A 14,077-nucleotide genomic window follows, 5' to 3' on the forward strand; every position below is an offset into this window, starting at 1 on the left:
GGCATGATAAAACCATAATCGCGAGGCTAAAATACCAAAATACCATTTCTGTGTATCACTGTAGTATTATTTCGTAGACTGCGAAATTACCACCCACTGACAGACCACCAGTACTTACAGCAATATTAACTTTTTCACACGCCACGTGCAACCAAGTAAGTAACAGATTATAACACCACAGATTCTTACCTAACTATGCCGTGTAATCACGTATACAGACCTTATGGGACTCTCCCGGTAAAAAAAAATCTGAAAAAATTAATTTGGTATATTTGCAAGTTGGTATTTCTACCACTTCCGCAAAACAGCCACACTAAAGTAGTGAAAATCCAAAAGAAACAAAATCTAATAAGTTTAGCGAGAGTGGGGTGCATTTAAAGAAAACCGAATAAAAATATCGAGGTCATCGTACACGCAGGAAGCAGCGCAACAACCAGAAGAAACATTTGCCAATTTCTTTTTGTGTGCTTCCGCAAGGACTTGAAAGCAACGGCCCGTCCACGAGAAAAAGAAGCGCAGGGTCGGTCGGTCGGCGTGGTGCGTAGTTAGTTAGTGTTCGTGTGTGTGTGAGTGAGTGAGTGCGAGCGAAATTGCGTATTAAGAAACGAAACAACAACAACTACGGCTCGAAAAAGAAAGCCTCGAAAAACAATACATATATAAAACTGCAGACGCAGACAGCAGAAATTTCCAAAACCCAAAAGCTTTACCGAGTGGTCGCGATTGCTTTACAACAGGAACTACAACAAAAACAGCTTATTTCATGGGTCTGACAGATCAAGATTGGATCGGCTGTGCGGTGTCCATTACGTGCGACGAAGTCTTGGGCGTCTTCCAGGGTCTGATCAAGCAAATCTCTGCGGAGGAAATAACCATCGTACGCGCTTTTCGCAATGGCGTCCCGTTGCGCAAGCAGAACGCCGAGGTGGTGCTCAAGTGCACGGACATACGGAGCATCAACCTCATCGAGCCGGTCAATCAGGATGTGGAGACGCATTCGACGCCCACGGTGATGAACAAGCCCACGCCCGTCAAGTTGCCGCACTTTTCTAACATTCTCGGCAAGCAGCAGCAGTTGCAGCAGCAGCAACAACAACAGCAACTCCAATTGCAGCAGAAACAGCAACAGCAGCAGCCAGAACAGGATCTGCCAATGACATCCAGGGGCAAGGCGAACGGCTATGGGCGAGGAGAAGGAAGTGGAAGTGGTGGTAGCAGTGCAGCTACCTCGGCGCTTAGCGATAAAATGCACCAGCTAAAGCTCATGGAGGCGAATGGACTGAATGGCACAAGGAGGTACGAGTTACTCCCTTTCTAGTTTTCTCATTTGTAGGGAACAGCCCTTTTTTTTTGCCTGCCAAGAACTCTATTTTTATAAAAGATCGAAGGCATATTACTTCTAAACGTCAAGTGTCGGCTCTCAATCGATTGTAGAAGTCTATATACTCCTTTGAGGTCAACAATTAAAGTGTAGTGGAGAAGATAAGCCTGGGCTCTGAATGCTCCACTCTAATCTTTAAATTCTCTTGGCAAATCCCCACAGAACGCCGCAGAACTCGCGAGCGCCCAGCGCTCAGCAGCAGCAACAGCAGCAGATGTCGACGACTCCGAATAGTGTGGCGGCATTCTTTGGCAACATGATACCGCCCAAGGTAGAGGTGAAGCTGGGGGTTGCTGTTGCAGCCGGCTACATTGGGAACAATCGAGAGAGCTACTGCAGCAGCAGTGCGGAGGGTAGCAGTGGTAGTGGCGAGGCAGCATCGGCGGCAGTCAGCAGCAGGCCCATCGATATCATAAGCAACGGCGATGGATACTACAAGCAGCCGCAGTCAGCTTCAAGCTACGGCAACGTCAGAAGGAATGGAAATGGCAATGGAAACGGCTCTTACACCAATGGCAATGGCAACGGGAATGGAAATGGAAATGGTAACGGTAACGGCAACGGCAAGAATAAACGTAATAGGGTGCGACGAGAGAGTAGCATGCGGCAGACATTTGGCAGCGAGGCAGACGATCCACTGCTCCAGGAAGAGTTTGATTTCGAGGGGAATCTGGCGTTGTTCGACAAGCAGGCCATTTGGGAGAACATCGAGTCGACGCGACCCGATGCAGCGCGGCAAACCGTGAAACATCATCAGCATCAGCCAGAGCAGAAGTATCGTCACGACGAGAACATCCTGGCCAGCAAGCCACTTCAGTTGCGCCAGATAGAGAGCATTTTTGATGGCAGCAAGGACTTTGTGACTGACGATGGGCTGATTATACCAACCGTACCGTCATTTGTGCGCAACAAGATTGAGCTGTGTGCCGAGAAGGCGGGTCTGTCGCTGCAGCGGCAGATTGACATATTGGCGCGCGGGGCCAGCGACCTGGCCATCACACTGCTGGGCGGTGCTAGACGCCTGACGCCGGCCAACAATCATCAGTGGCCCAAGATAGCCATCATTTGTGATGGCGTCAAGAACATGAGGCGAGCAGAGAGCCCCTTTTGCTTGCTGAACAATATCGTATTAATCGAATTTCTTGCAGAACAATTAACATTGGAGCCGCTACGGGCCGACAGCTGGCCTCCCATGGCCTGACCGTTTTGCTGTATGTGGAGCAGGCGCAGCTGGTTGGCCAGAGCGTGGAGATTTCCCTGTTCAAGGCAACAGACAATGTCATAGTCCATGCCGTGGATGGTAAGTGCTTGAAATCAATGAAATTTTGGATTAACCATATTCCCTTCTGTGTTCGATTGCAGCCTTACCGACGCCAGATCTTGTGATATTATCGACTAACACCGCTACTCTATCGGATGCAATCAAGAATTGGCTCAGGTTAAATCGGTAAGTAGTGGCAGTGCGGGTGGGAGGATTGATCCCCAATCTAAATGGAAACTCTCACGCTGTCTCTCTTTGTTACTTTGCAGCGCCTCGGTGCTTGCCATAGATCCGCCACCGTGTGGTATTAACGATGTGGCAATCAAATACTCTATATTACCTATACTACCATTGAATGGCATATCAACAGCAGCAGCAGCATCATCATCATCGTCGGCTGCAGCAACACCAACGCCCCTACCGAGCACATCTTCGGCTGCTGCAGCAGCAGCAGCAGCAGCGGCTGTTGCAAAACCAGCAACCCCTTCATCAACGAACAATTGTGGCAAATTGTATTTATGTAACTTAGGTATACCGGATAAATTCTATCGTGATTGTGGCATTAAGTACAAAAGTCCGTATGGACATAAATATGTGATACCGATTCACTCAAAGGACTGAAACAACAACAACAACAACATAACCGACAGCTAACATCTACAACAGCAATCAAATCAATCAACAACAAAAACACCAATACAACTACACTACACACCCATCCTCACAAACACTTACACCCACACACATACACACACTTGTGATGAGATGATCCATCAGTCCATAAATTTCCTGTGAATCTAGCTCTTAGAAGTCCTCTCCTTCTCTCTATCTCTGATATCTAACTCGATTTCAACATTTTGTTCAACGACGCGTATACATTTAGATACTTAAGATAGTTTACACGCACCCGCCCCCTCCCTCCTCTCTATATTGTATATGTATATTTTAGTAATTATTATATTTTTGCTTTACTCTCTCTTACAACTCGTAATCCTTACAAAAATGCTGCCAACCTATAATTGTATCAATAATTTTTGTGCACTTTCAATTTTTTGAAAACATATTTCTTAACATTTTGGTTACCCCGTCGTTCTGAAAAGCTAGTCCAGCATTTAAAACAATTTTCAAAAGCTTTAGGAACCAATTTTAAAATTTTAATATTATTTGCATTCCCATTGCCTCCCAGCATACATCCAGCCTTTAAAACCGTGGTCTTCAAACGTGAATATTCATCAGTAAAATCTTTAAATCAGGCATAAAAAATCGTTTGTAAATAACAATTCTATGGGAAAGATCATGTTAATTATTGTGGAGAGCCAGTACTTGGAGGAGAATGCGCAATAAATGCCAAATTCTATGTCTAATTCTAAGCATTAAATCAACAACTAAATGTACTATACAAAAGCAGAATACAAATCCAAGAATAAAATCAAATCTGTAGATAAGTTAGCTTTTAAGAGATTCCGTAAGAGTTTAATATGTTAAACAAACAACCAGCAAAAGCAAAAGCAACAGCGACAGCAAACAACAAGCCACAATCCATACCACTCACAGAGACAGAGGATAAACTTTCTATATTGTCTAGTAGATCTATTATGTAAGAGATGATGTGTCGTCGAGAGAGGAGCACACCTTTTTACCCATCGAATACTGGAGAGAGTAAACCACAAAAAAAAAAAAACAGCAGAACAGCAATATTTAAATGTAAATTCCAAACTGTAGATCGAGGAATTTTATATCAAGTTAAATCCAATCAAATAGTTCAAAATTTTTAATCAACAAAAACAATTTAAACTTAATATCTAAATGAAATGAAATTGTTGTATAAATAATAATTAAAGTAAATTAGATTCTAAAGCTCATTCATGTTGATGATCATCAAAGCAAATTCGATTTCCTAGATTTCCATTCATTATAGAGATAGTGTGTAACTGAGAGTTATAGCCGGGCCCCTCCCACCCCCCGTCCGCAGCGACTGTTTTGAGTTAGGAGTAGGAGAGCCAAGACAAGAGACGAGATCTTGAACTAAGGATGTACTAAGTGGAGAAGCGTTGGAGCAGTTGAGAAGGTTTTCCAATCCACAAAACACCAACAAGAACAACAGTACAGAAACACGCCAGAAACCTCCCAAAAGTCGAGAAACAATCCACACATTTTTGGGTACTCGAAATCGCTTTAAAATTGTAAAAATATTTATCTATTATTCGGGCCAATTGAAATTGTTAAACATAAAAGAATGAAGACCTAATTTTAAATACGTATCGTATATATATATACATACATATATAGATATAAAGGAAAAGACAAACAAATTGTACAGAAATTCTCTTTTGGAACAAAAACAACGTGTAAAACTCAAAATTAAGGAGAAACTAGAAAAGAAAACAAATCAAAAAACCTAAAATATATACAAAACAACACCGACCGGAAAGCAAAGCCCTTTCAAAACGAAACAGCAATATTTAAAATACAAACAACACCGAGAAGCCTTCTCATGGAAGAAACAAAACTCTGCCCCCATACATTTGTTTTTTCTTGGGGGAATTATGCTAAACACTTAACAGATATGGGATTCAACAGATCCATCTAGGGTCTAGATGCAACTGGATCAGAGGCGTGAACTGAAAGATGTGAGAACAGATGATTTATTTTTACTTTTACTTACTTTCACAACATGTTTCCATAAGTCCCTCCCGCAACTAACTACTTCCAAGTAGAGCCGGATCGAAATATACTTTTTCTTCTCATAGAAATAACTATCTTTACTTGGACTTAGCAAAGATTTATCTCATTTTACCTCATTCTCTAGTTTTGTGTCGAATAGTGGTTTATGCGAGACTCCTATTACTCGTATACGGCTTGGTCTTAATCTTCTCAGACTTTAGAGCTCAACACAGCCTTGAAACTGATATTTGCTACCTGATCAGTGCTCAGATATGCACATATGTCGTAGATGTCCAAAGTAAGCAGGTAAGCACAAAGAGGGTAGAAAACCCCACAAAACCCTCGGATAAGTCTCGTCTGGTTTTTCTTTGGCTTATCAGTATTCGCTATCCGTCTCTCTTGTTCTCTGGCAGATTTCTCAAAAGAAAGGTATAAAGGTATTTTAGACCTTTTCAACCATGATATCATATGTACATAAGTAAACTTTTCTTGGGGAAACCCTCCCCCAGCAGTTCCAAACTAAAATAAACGACAGATCATTATAATTCAAGTGCAATTTTATTACAATCCACTTAGATCAATAAAGATAAAAGTTAATATAGATTTCGTGTGTGTGTGTGTTTGTTTGCTTGTGTGTGTTTCTGTGTTGATAACTTGAGAGTGTGTGTGGTGTAATCGTGTATGTTGACTTAAGAGTAGATAAAAAAAATAATAATAGCCATTGTATTGGATAATAAGTAGGTATTAGACATATAAGACAGATCAGATAGAAAATTAAGTTAGAGTTTTTATTTGTTGGTATTGATAATTCTTACCCACTGTTAAACTAGGCCAAACACAAACAATCTCTTTTTATACATACATATTGAAGCTCTTTCTCTCTTTCACAATTATCCCACTACAATCCTTGGCTGTCGAAAGAAACGAACGAACGAAAACGTTAGCAGAAAGCCCAGGCCCAGGCCAACAATAATTGGTTTGTATATTTATTATAATGATTGCTATATTGTAATAGTTATAGTAGTTTTGTTTTGTTTTATTTTTTTAGTTGACGACCCGAATACTCACAGATGGGCATGAAGTATGTACTTGATCTGTGTGGCCCCCAGAGGCTGCATCGATTCTGTGGCATTTGCAGAGCAGAGAGCACCACCATTTGGCATGAGAAATACGAGATTATTGTATGTTAAAAACTCCTTTAAACCGCTACGAGAGTTTATAGTAAAAAGAATACATATTTTCATTTTGGTTTTCTTTGTATTTTGGTTTTTGGTTCAGAGAATGAGAGTAGATTGAAGGAATACGTACGTTGGGATCTGCATCTCCGACAACCCCTATTAAAGCCTTCTGTCTGTCTGTCTGCTTACGGTTGAGTATTGTATATATATTACAGTATACATACGTACCACACTGCGATCTGCGATCTGCGATCTGCGATCTCTAGATCATTTCATCATTACCATATCATATCGTACATATATCATTTCTTCTCTAACGTTAATACGTACCCAACACAAAACGAAACGAAATACAGAACTCTCTCTTTTTCACTCTCTCTCTTAACGGCCGGAGTAGATACGTACCCAAAGCTATCGTGTATCATATTGGATTATCTGGATTGGATATTATCTATGTCAAATGCATGTACGAACGAACGAACGAACGAATGAGTATATAGTATCTGCCAAGACAACACTAACGTTAATGCTAGAGTAGGACGTACGTACGTCTTCTGGTGTTTATATGGATATTTATTTACTCAATACGTACCAAAAAAAGCTGAGTGTGGGCTGCAAAATTGTGGAACTTCAAGTAGAGAAGATTACAGATAGAGAAAGAGTTTTTATATATGGTTGAGGCTTACCCCAAAAGCTCGTACAGCGATTCGCCTCGGTTGGAATCAATAAAGAGAGATAATAGAGCTAAGAGCTGGGAGTATATTACGAGTATATTACGAGTCGAATGGGTTTGTACAGTGTTACCAACTAGTATAAAAAGGTCCCTCCTTCACAGCTACATATATATGTGCTATATAAATATAGCTCCTTCATGCCCGATATTCATAGAGTACTATATAGGGTACTATATCATTCTGTTGAAGCAAATTGCTCGCTGGGCAGTCGGAGGACTGTACTGTCAGTTTGAGGAGGTCTTCTCCTAGTTCTATGTATATATGTATGTATATTCTACAATATCAAATATCTATACTAAAATTGGCAACACTGTGATGTGATGTCGTTCGGGGACTGGGTGGTGGGTTCTTCTACGTTCGGGTGTGTCTCTACATACCAAAAAACCCCTCTCAACGAGGATCGAGGGACTATCAAATCATTATCATATGCACTCTCATATATGTATGTATGCTTTGGTAAGGCCATTTCTCTCTCTCTCTCTCGCTTTCGGTCGGGTTTAGTTTTAATTTTTGTTGGATTGGATTGGATTGGGTTTTTCGGTTTGGTTAACAGAGCTTAGGCTTTATTCGGTCTTAAGAGGTTGGGAGAGTAAGATAAAAAATAAGAGATTATTAACAATTTACAAATGTTCATCTCTACATCGGAGTGTCTGTCTGAAGGAGCGGCTATATTAATTTATTGTTCCAGGGTTTCTTCTTTTTAATTTCTGAGTGCTTCATTAGTTTTCTCTTAGTTTCAGATTGTAGTGCCTGTTTTTCTGTTTCTGATTCGGATTATTTCTACGTACGTGCGCAGGGGGCCTCTCCTAACGGCGGTAGCGCTCGCGGGAGTAGGAGCGCCGTCTGTTGTTGTTGTTGTTGTGGTGATTGTTGTTGCTGCTATGATTGTTGTTGTGATTACCAGCGAAATGATTGTAGTTTCGCCTCTCGCCACGCGGCGATCGGTCTCTGGAACGAGAGCGACGTCTGTCATCCCGGCGATCGCCGCCACCACTGCCTCCTCCACCGCCGCCACCAAAGCGTCCTCTGTCGTTACGCATATGACGATCCCTGTCTCGTCGTCCATCGCGCTCTCGGTCGCGATGATCCCGGCCGTCATTGTTGCGATTGATGCGATCATTGTCGCGTCCACCGCGCTGCCCACCGCCGCCGCTGCCACGGTCCGGTCCCTCTGGCGCCTCCTTGGACGAACGCTCAGTGCTGCCTTCGGCCTTCCCATTGCTGCTGCTGTTGCCTCGCTCCCGGTCCCGGTCGCCGCGCTCCGATTCCCGTTGACGCTGGCGCTCCCTGGAACGCGAGCGATGCACCCGGGATCGGCGGTCCAGCTCACGGCCACCTACAAAGTAGCGATTTCTGCCGCCTCGGCCCTCCTCGTCACGATCTGGTATCTTACCCGTGCGCTTCAGCTCGACCTTGCGCGGGGCAGCGGTCTTCTCCAGTTCGATCAGCTTCTCTCGAATGGTGAGGAAGCCGAGATGCAACTTACCACCAAAGTGGTCCGCCAAACGGATGTCGTTGTCGTGGATCCCCAGGTATGCGGAACAGACCTCGCAGACGCGCAGCTTCTGCTGCTGGTACGTAGAGGCGGGCATCGAGGTGCGGTACTCGTGCTCGGCCTTGATCTTCTTGCTGCGCAGCTCGTCGATCTCCTTCATCAGCTCCATGCTGTCCTCCACTTCACCGGCCTCGCCCAGGGCCTCGGCTTTGGCCAGCTTCTTGCCGATCTCCTCGGCGAGGGCGTGGACGGCATTGGCCTTCTCGGCCACCTCGGCGGTCAGCTCCTCCTGTGTCTCCTTCAGCCGCTGCTTGGCCGAGTCTGTGCGTCGGTCGCAGTCCGCAATGAAGGCCTGCAGGTGCTCCATGGCCTCGATGTCGTAGTAGAAGTCTCGCGACTTGGCCGCACTCTCGTAATCTGCACGAAAAGCCAGATCATGCACTTTGGGACACTCACCGAGATCCATGCGTGTGGATGCCAGTATGTCGTGGGGGCAGCAGTCCAGCAGGAACGACTTGCAGACGCGTGTATCCGAAAACTTCAGCTGTCGCTCGTCCCCGTTACGGGTGGTACCCATTAACTGGTCCAGCATAGCCCGCATCTGATCTGTTGCCGACATTTTGTTGCTTGGAGCGCTCATCGTAAATGTTCCCGACTAAATTAAACTTTCGACAGCGAATTCAAAGGGAGAGCGTGATGCAAATTCTAAGCCCTGAAAATTTTTTCTGTGAGTGTTAGTGATTTACAGATAAAATATACGGTCTGACCCTCAGAAACATACCGAAATATACCGACAAGTTATTTGCCTTAATATTTTATCACATTCCTCGATTTTGATATTCGGTTGAATATTACTAGCTAGTTAGAACCCTCCGCCCTGTACACAAAATTTTACCCGATAATCTAATCGATTTTATGCGAGATTGGCTAATTCTAAGTACTCATCTTTATTGGATTGTTTATAAAATAAGGTTTAAATAAAAAATGTCAACAAAAATGTCCACTAAATTAATTTTGTTTCATGGTAACTACACGATAACTACACAATTGCTATATATTAACTACATTTTTATGTAGTTCTCAAAAGCGACACCTGAAGGGTAAATGTGTAACTTTCGGATATTGTTGGCCCTTTTCTATTGGAACCGTTAGTGTGAAGAACCTCCACTATCCTGTTTTTGACATGCTTTTTTCACGATATTTTTGAATAAATTGAGATCTCGAAGGCACACGACTAGGTTTTCGACGCTGATGTGGCCGGTCGATGTGGCCAGGTACATTTCTACATTGGTGCATTGGACATAACGCGTCTTTAAATATACTGGAAAATACTAGAAAAAGTATACAACTTACAAGGTGTGTGACTTCGACAAGGTGTCTAAATCAGTGTGACTGTGGATATAAGATATACGGTCAGACTCTCAGAAAAATACCGTAAATATACCGACGAATTTTTTCCTACAGGTGTCGCCTTTTGTAATTACATTAAAATGTAGTTAATATGTAGCAAATGTGTATTTTGCGTGTAGTGTAGTAAAGACTAAAGTAAAGTAAAGTAGTCATTTTTAAAATGAGTCGGTATATTTCTAAGGGTCGGATGGTATATTTTAGCAATAAATCCGTCACACTGCTTCCAAATTTTTTAAATGAGCGGATCGCCGTACGCTTTGCGTCGCGTTAATTTTTATTAAATTGAGCAAATCGTTTGGCTGATGTACACTTGTATGCGTACATTAAAAAAAATAGATAGAATTTGCCGCATTTGCGAATCGCTGGGCTGTGAACAAGCTTGAATTAAGCGACCAAATTGAAGTGCATTTCGGGTTCGTTCCGAGACACGGTTCAAGAACTGCGTCGTTTTGTGCGTGTTGTTGTTATTCTTTGGGTTGGGTTTATAAGTAGAAATACTTATTTTTAAACAAACTCGTGGTGGGTACTCGGGTGGCAATCACATAAATGAATAGTACATAAAACATTGTTGCAGCATTCAGCAATTTTGGTGTAGCAGAAAGTTTTGTGCCAAAATAAATGATCAAAAACGAGTTTTTGTTTGAGTGCAAATCTGTGTTAGTGGAGAAAAGAAAACAATTCGCACAGACTGACGAGATGTTGTAAGCATTTAAAAATATATGAATATATACGTATATGGCGAATTAAAGGTGTCAGTGCCATCCGAAATAAATCAGCCAGGGCAGGGCGCTGGAAACTACGAAAGCAAAACGTGTAAACTAATTGAGTGTAAATTGAGTGCATTCCTTGCTGCAGTTGATTTGATAGGCCCCAGGCCACTCAATTTCGGTTCAGAAGAAAAGTAAGTTTTCACTAAAATTAGTTAATTTTAATGCCTTTTGGTTAAACAAATAAAGGAAGCTCTTGAAATGTGACACACTATTCGCCATTTATGGGGTTTACAAAAGTTCCACTTGGCTTTTGAGTGTGTTTATGGCCCTTCTGGTTGTGTGTGTGTGGCGTGTGTGCCTGTGTGCGTGTCAATTAGCGTTGTTAAGCGAGCACTCCAAGAACAGTTAAACCTGTTCTGGTTTCTCTTTCTTGCGTGCCTTCTTCTTTTGGTTTACGGCCTTTCTTTCTTCTGCCTTTGGCATCGCCCACTCCACTCTCTTTATTTTTCTTGCATTAAATTGGCAATAATATGAATTCGCCTTCTCTTTCTGTATAGTAGTTTCCCCTGTCGCCGATAGCCCGCATCCTCTGCGTTCCAGAATCTGCGGAAGTTTCCAGCGGGGGCTTCAGGCGTGCATCAGCCGTCGAGTAGATTGAATGGGAACGCTGCCAGCATATATGTACTATGTGTGTGTGTGCCCAACTAACGCAGACATCTGCGTTCTAGAATGAAATATTAATTCATTGGATACGCACACACAGATTCCCCTTCATCGCTCTCTGTTTCCCCATTTAATCGCCAGGTGGGGACCTTCCACTGCTTCTATACTCGTACACTGAGAGAAAAGTGAACTTGGATTTAAAAATTAATATTTTTATTTGATATTGAGTCGAAATATAAAGCAAAAATATTTAATAGTAACATGCAACACTTTCTTTTTAGAATTTGTACTCCCCGGTGCAGATATATCGGCAGACATATCGGCATACATTTGCATATCGCGGCTATCGGGTCTTTTTTCTCTGGGTGTGGTCGAAGCATCAACAAAACATCATTTCACTGCCAAGGCTGTCATTAGCCAAGACATCGCGTGTGCCCCTGCCACTGGCAAGTGGCGCCACCAACAAAGGGGCCACCTGTGATGGAGAAGCACGAGCACGGGCCAAAATACTATAACCGAGTCGGACTCGGAGTGGGAGGAGCTCTCCGACGGCCCTTCCCTCAGGGTCTCCCCGCTGGAGTCCCTCGGCGCAGTCGTGCTCTCCACAATGCAGCCGGAGCACCGTCAGCGCATGGTGGCCTTGTACCACCTCGTCTTGGAGACCGCTGTGGTCAAGGTCGTGCTGCTGGTGCTGAAGATGCTGTGCTGCGCGGTGTTCTGGCTGGTCGAGAAGACCGTGGGCGCCTCCGATTGTGGAACAGCAAGTTCAAGCTGCGCACCATCCAGCGCCAGTTGCTGTGGCGCATGGCCAATGCCCGGGGCGACGAGACGCTCGTCTTCTTTGCCGTGCTCATGACCACGCCCTGGCTGTTCTCTAACTGTCGCAACATCCTGTATAACGTCTAGTCCTGTTCTAAGAAAGACAGAGAGAGAGAGAGAGAGAGATTTAGATTACTTATATAACTTTTTGCACGCCAGATTGCCCACCTGGCTGGTACGGAAGGAACTGCTCGATGCAGTGCGACTGCCTGAACAACGCCCTCTGCGAGCCCTTCAGCGGGGAGTGCGAGTGCGCCAAGGGCTATACGGGCGCCAGGTTCGCCGATGTCTGTCCGGAGGGGCGCTTTGGCGCCAGCTGCTTGGAGGAGTGCCGCTGTGAGAACGGTGGCAAGTGCGAGCCCGAGAACGGGGCCTGCATCTGTAATCCGGGCTGGACGGGCGAATCAATCACTTCCAAGGCCTTCAGGTTCTTGAGGACACGGCAGAGGACGTGCAGCTTGAGATGGTCCATGCGGCTGTTGCGCAGGCGGAAGATCTGCAGCTTGTCGAGCTCCTGGAGGCCCCTGGCCAGCCGCACCACGTCCTCGGTGGAGAACCGCAGGTGCCGCTTGTGGAAGTCGCGCCCCATGTGTGGCCCCAGGAACTCGAGGGTGAACGAGACGAGGTTATCGAAGAAGCGCACAAAGCTCAGGTCGATGTGATGGCAGTGCTCCGAGGGGAAGTCGTAGCGACGGAGGCGCTCCAGCACCTTCTCCTTGTTTCGCCTGTCCACGATCTTATCTTCGTCGTCTTCCGGCTCGGGCTCCACCTTCATACTGAAGACGCCCATCACTGTCTTCCTGCTCTTGCGGCGCTTCTTCTCAGGCTGCTCGGCGGGCCTCTGCCGCATAACGGTGCGACGGTGCACCCGCTGCTCGTGCGCCTCCTTCCTGGCGGCCTGCAAGCGCCGCAGCTGCTGTCGCACGGCGTTGCGGGAACCACGCGCCACGCGTTTGGCCTCCTGGATGTCATCCAGAAGGTACATGACTCCTCAGACTGCCGCTGCTCCTGTCACTGCCCCTGCCCCTGCCGGCTGCTCCTCCTCCGTTTCCACTCTATTAAAGTTGATCTTAGCCTGATTCTTCGGGTCGGGCTGCTCTGTGGACTGCTCTTCGGAGCACTCTCCCTCTTGCTCGTCTGTCCACTCGGAGGAGGTGTTGCGCTCATCGCTAGAAACAAACAGGGCCTCAGACTCCTCCGACGTGACGTCCGGCTCCGAGTCGCTGCTCCCTTTGTGGCGCTGGAAGCTCTCCTCCGAGAGGGACTGCAGATGGCGGATGTCCATGGTGCGCACATGTTCCCGCACGAGTGCCGCCAGCTCGGCCATCTCGCTCTCCGGCCAGAAGGCCGCCGGACAGGCCTCGACTATCTCCACGTACTTGAGCCTATCGAGGGACGGTACAGCGCGTACTCGTCCAGCAGTTCCGGGTCATTGGGTATCCCGAAGGTGCCGATGCTGATGGGTGGCATGCCGTCCAGATCCTCCTCAATGTCCATGTTGTGTGTCCTGTCCCTTCTTCGTATTCTGTATTATGTACTCCCAAATTGTCCTACGTTTTGTCCCCCTGTTGTGGCATTTGTGTTCGGAATATATCGTATGTATATCTCATGGCTAGCCCCGATTCTGTCAGAGCACTCTGCAAGGGCTTTAAAGGACTAAGCAATGGGACCCAGAGGTGGCCCCACATGCACCCCACCCCCAAGGCGTTTCATTGTACACAAATACGAAAGGGTTAATCGGGGAAGAGAAGGGAAAGGAAGG

The 14,077-nt window shown here is 45.3% G+C and overlaps 3 protein-coding genes across 4 annotated transcripts; 1 reads left to right on the forward strand and 2 right to left on the reverse strand.

The window, feature by feature from the left end:
• Positions 1–356: 356 nt before the first annotated feature.
• LOC6603358 (enhancer of mRNA-decapping protein 3) lies at positions 357–4,504 on the forward strand. Its single transcript, XM_002028303.2, has 5 exons — positions 357–1,296; positions 1,544–2,470; positions 2,530–2,681; positions 2,744–2,828; positions 2,912–4,504. Exons 1-5 carry the CDS (start codon positions 764–766, stop codon positions 3,261–3,263), a joined length of 2,049 nt encoding a protein of 682 aa, XP_002028339.2. The 5' UTR covers positions 357–763; the 3' UTR covers positions 3,264–4,504.
• A 3,247-nt stretch (positions 4,505–7,751) lies between these two features.
• Positions 7,752–9,353, reverse strand: LOC6603359 (putative RNA-binding protein Luc7-like 1). The gene has a single exon (XM_002028304.2). It carries the CDS (start codon positions 9,351–9,353, stop codon positions 8,025–8,027), a length of 1,329 nt encoding a protein of 442 aa, XP_002028340.2. The 3' UTR covers positions 7,752–8,024.
• A 2,985-nt stretch (positions 9,354–12,338) lies between these two features.
• On the reverse strand, positions 12,339–13,966 carry LOC113566495. Of its 2 annotated transcripts, none has more exons than XM_026992335.1 (2): positions 12,484–13,966; positions 12,339–12,404 (listed from the first exon to the last, which is right to left on the reverse strand). In XM_026992335.1, exon 1 carries the CDS (start codon positions 13,298–13,300, stop codon positions 12,578–12,580), a length of 723 nt encoding a protein of 240 aa, XP_026848136.1. In that variant the 5' UTR covers positions 13,301–13,966; the 3' UTR covers positions 12,339–12,404; positions 12,484–12,577. The 2 variants fall into 2 exon arrangements, with proteins under 2 accessions (XP_026848136.1, XP_026848135.1); XM_026992334.1 differs by having other exon boundaries at positions 12,342–12,409.
• Positions 13,967–14,077: the final 111 nt, after the last annotated feature.

The sequence above is a fragment of the Drosophila persimilis genome, unplaced genomic scaffold (assembly GCF_003286085.1).
Source record: "Drosophila persimilis strain 14011-0111.01,24,50 unplaced genomic scaffold, DperRS2 tig00000732-arrow-arrow-pilon, whole genome shotgun sequence".
Taxonomy (NCBI): Eukaryota; Metazoa; Arthropoda; class Insecta; order Diptera; family Drosophilidae; genus Drosophila; species Drosophila persimilis.

What these genes read in the sequence shown, in the direction of transcription:
- LOC6603358 (XM_002028303.2), top strand. Translation starts at nt 764, where the DNA reads ATGGGTCTGACAGATCAAGATTGGATCGGCTGTGCGGTGTCCATTACG. An exon ending in GATGGCGTCAAGAACATGAG is followed by an intron (nt 2,471 to 2,529) that starts GCGAGCAGAGAG and finishes AATTTCTTGCAG; the next exon opens with AACAATTAACATTGGAGCCG. An exon ending in AATTGGCTCAGGTTAAATCG is followed by an intron (nt 2,829 to 2,911) that starts GTAAGTAGTGGC and finishes GTTACTTTGCAG; the next exon opens with CGCCTCGGTGCTTGCCATAG.
- LOC6603359 (XM_002028304.2), bottom strand. Translation starts at nt 9,353, where the DNA reads ATGAGCGCTCCAAGCAACAAAATGTCGGCAACAGATCAGATGCGGGCT.
- LOC113566495 (XM_026992335.1), bottom strand. Translation starts at nt 13,300, where the DNA reads ATGTACCTTCTGGATGACATCCAGGAGGCCAAACGCGTGGCGCGTGGT.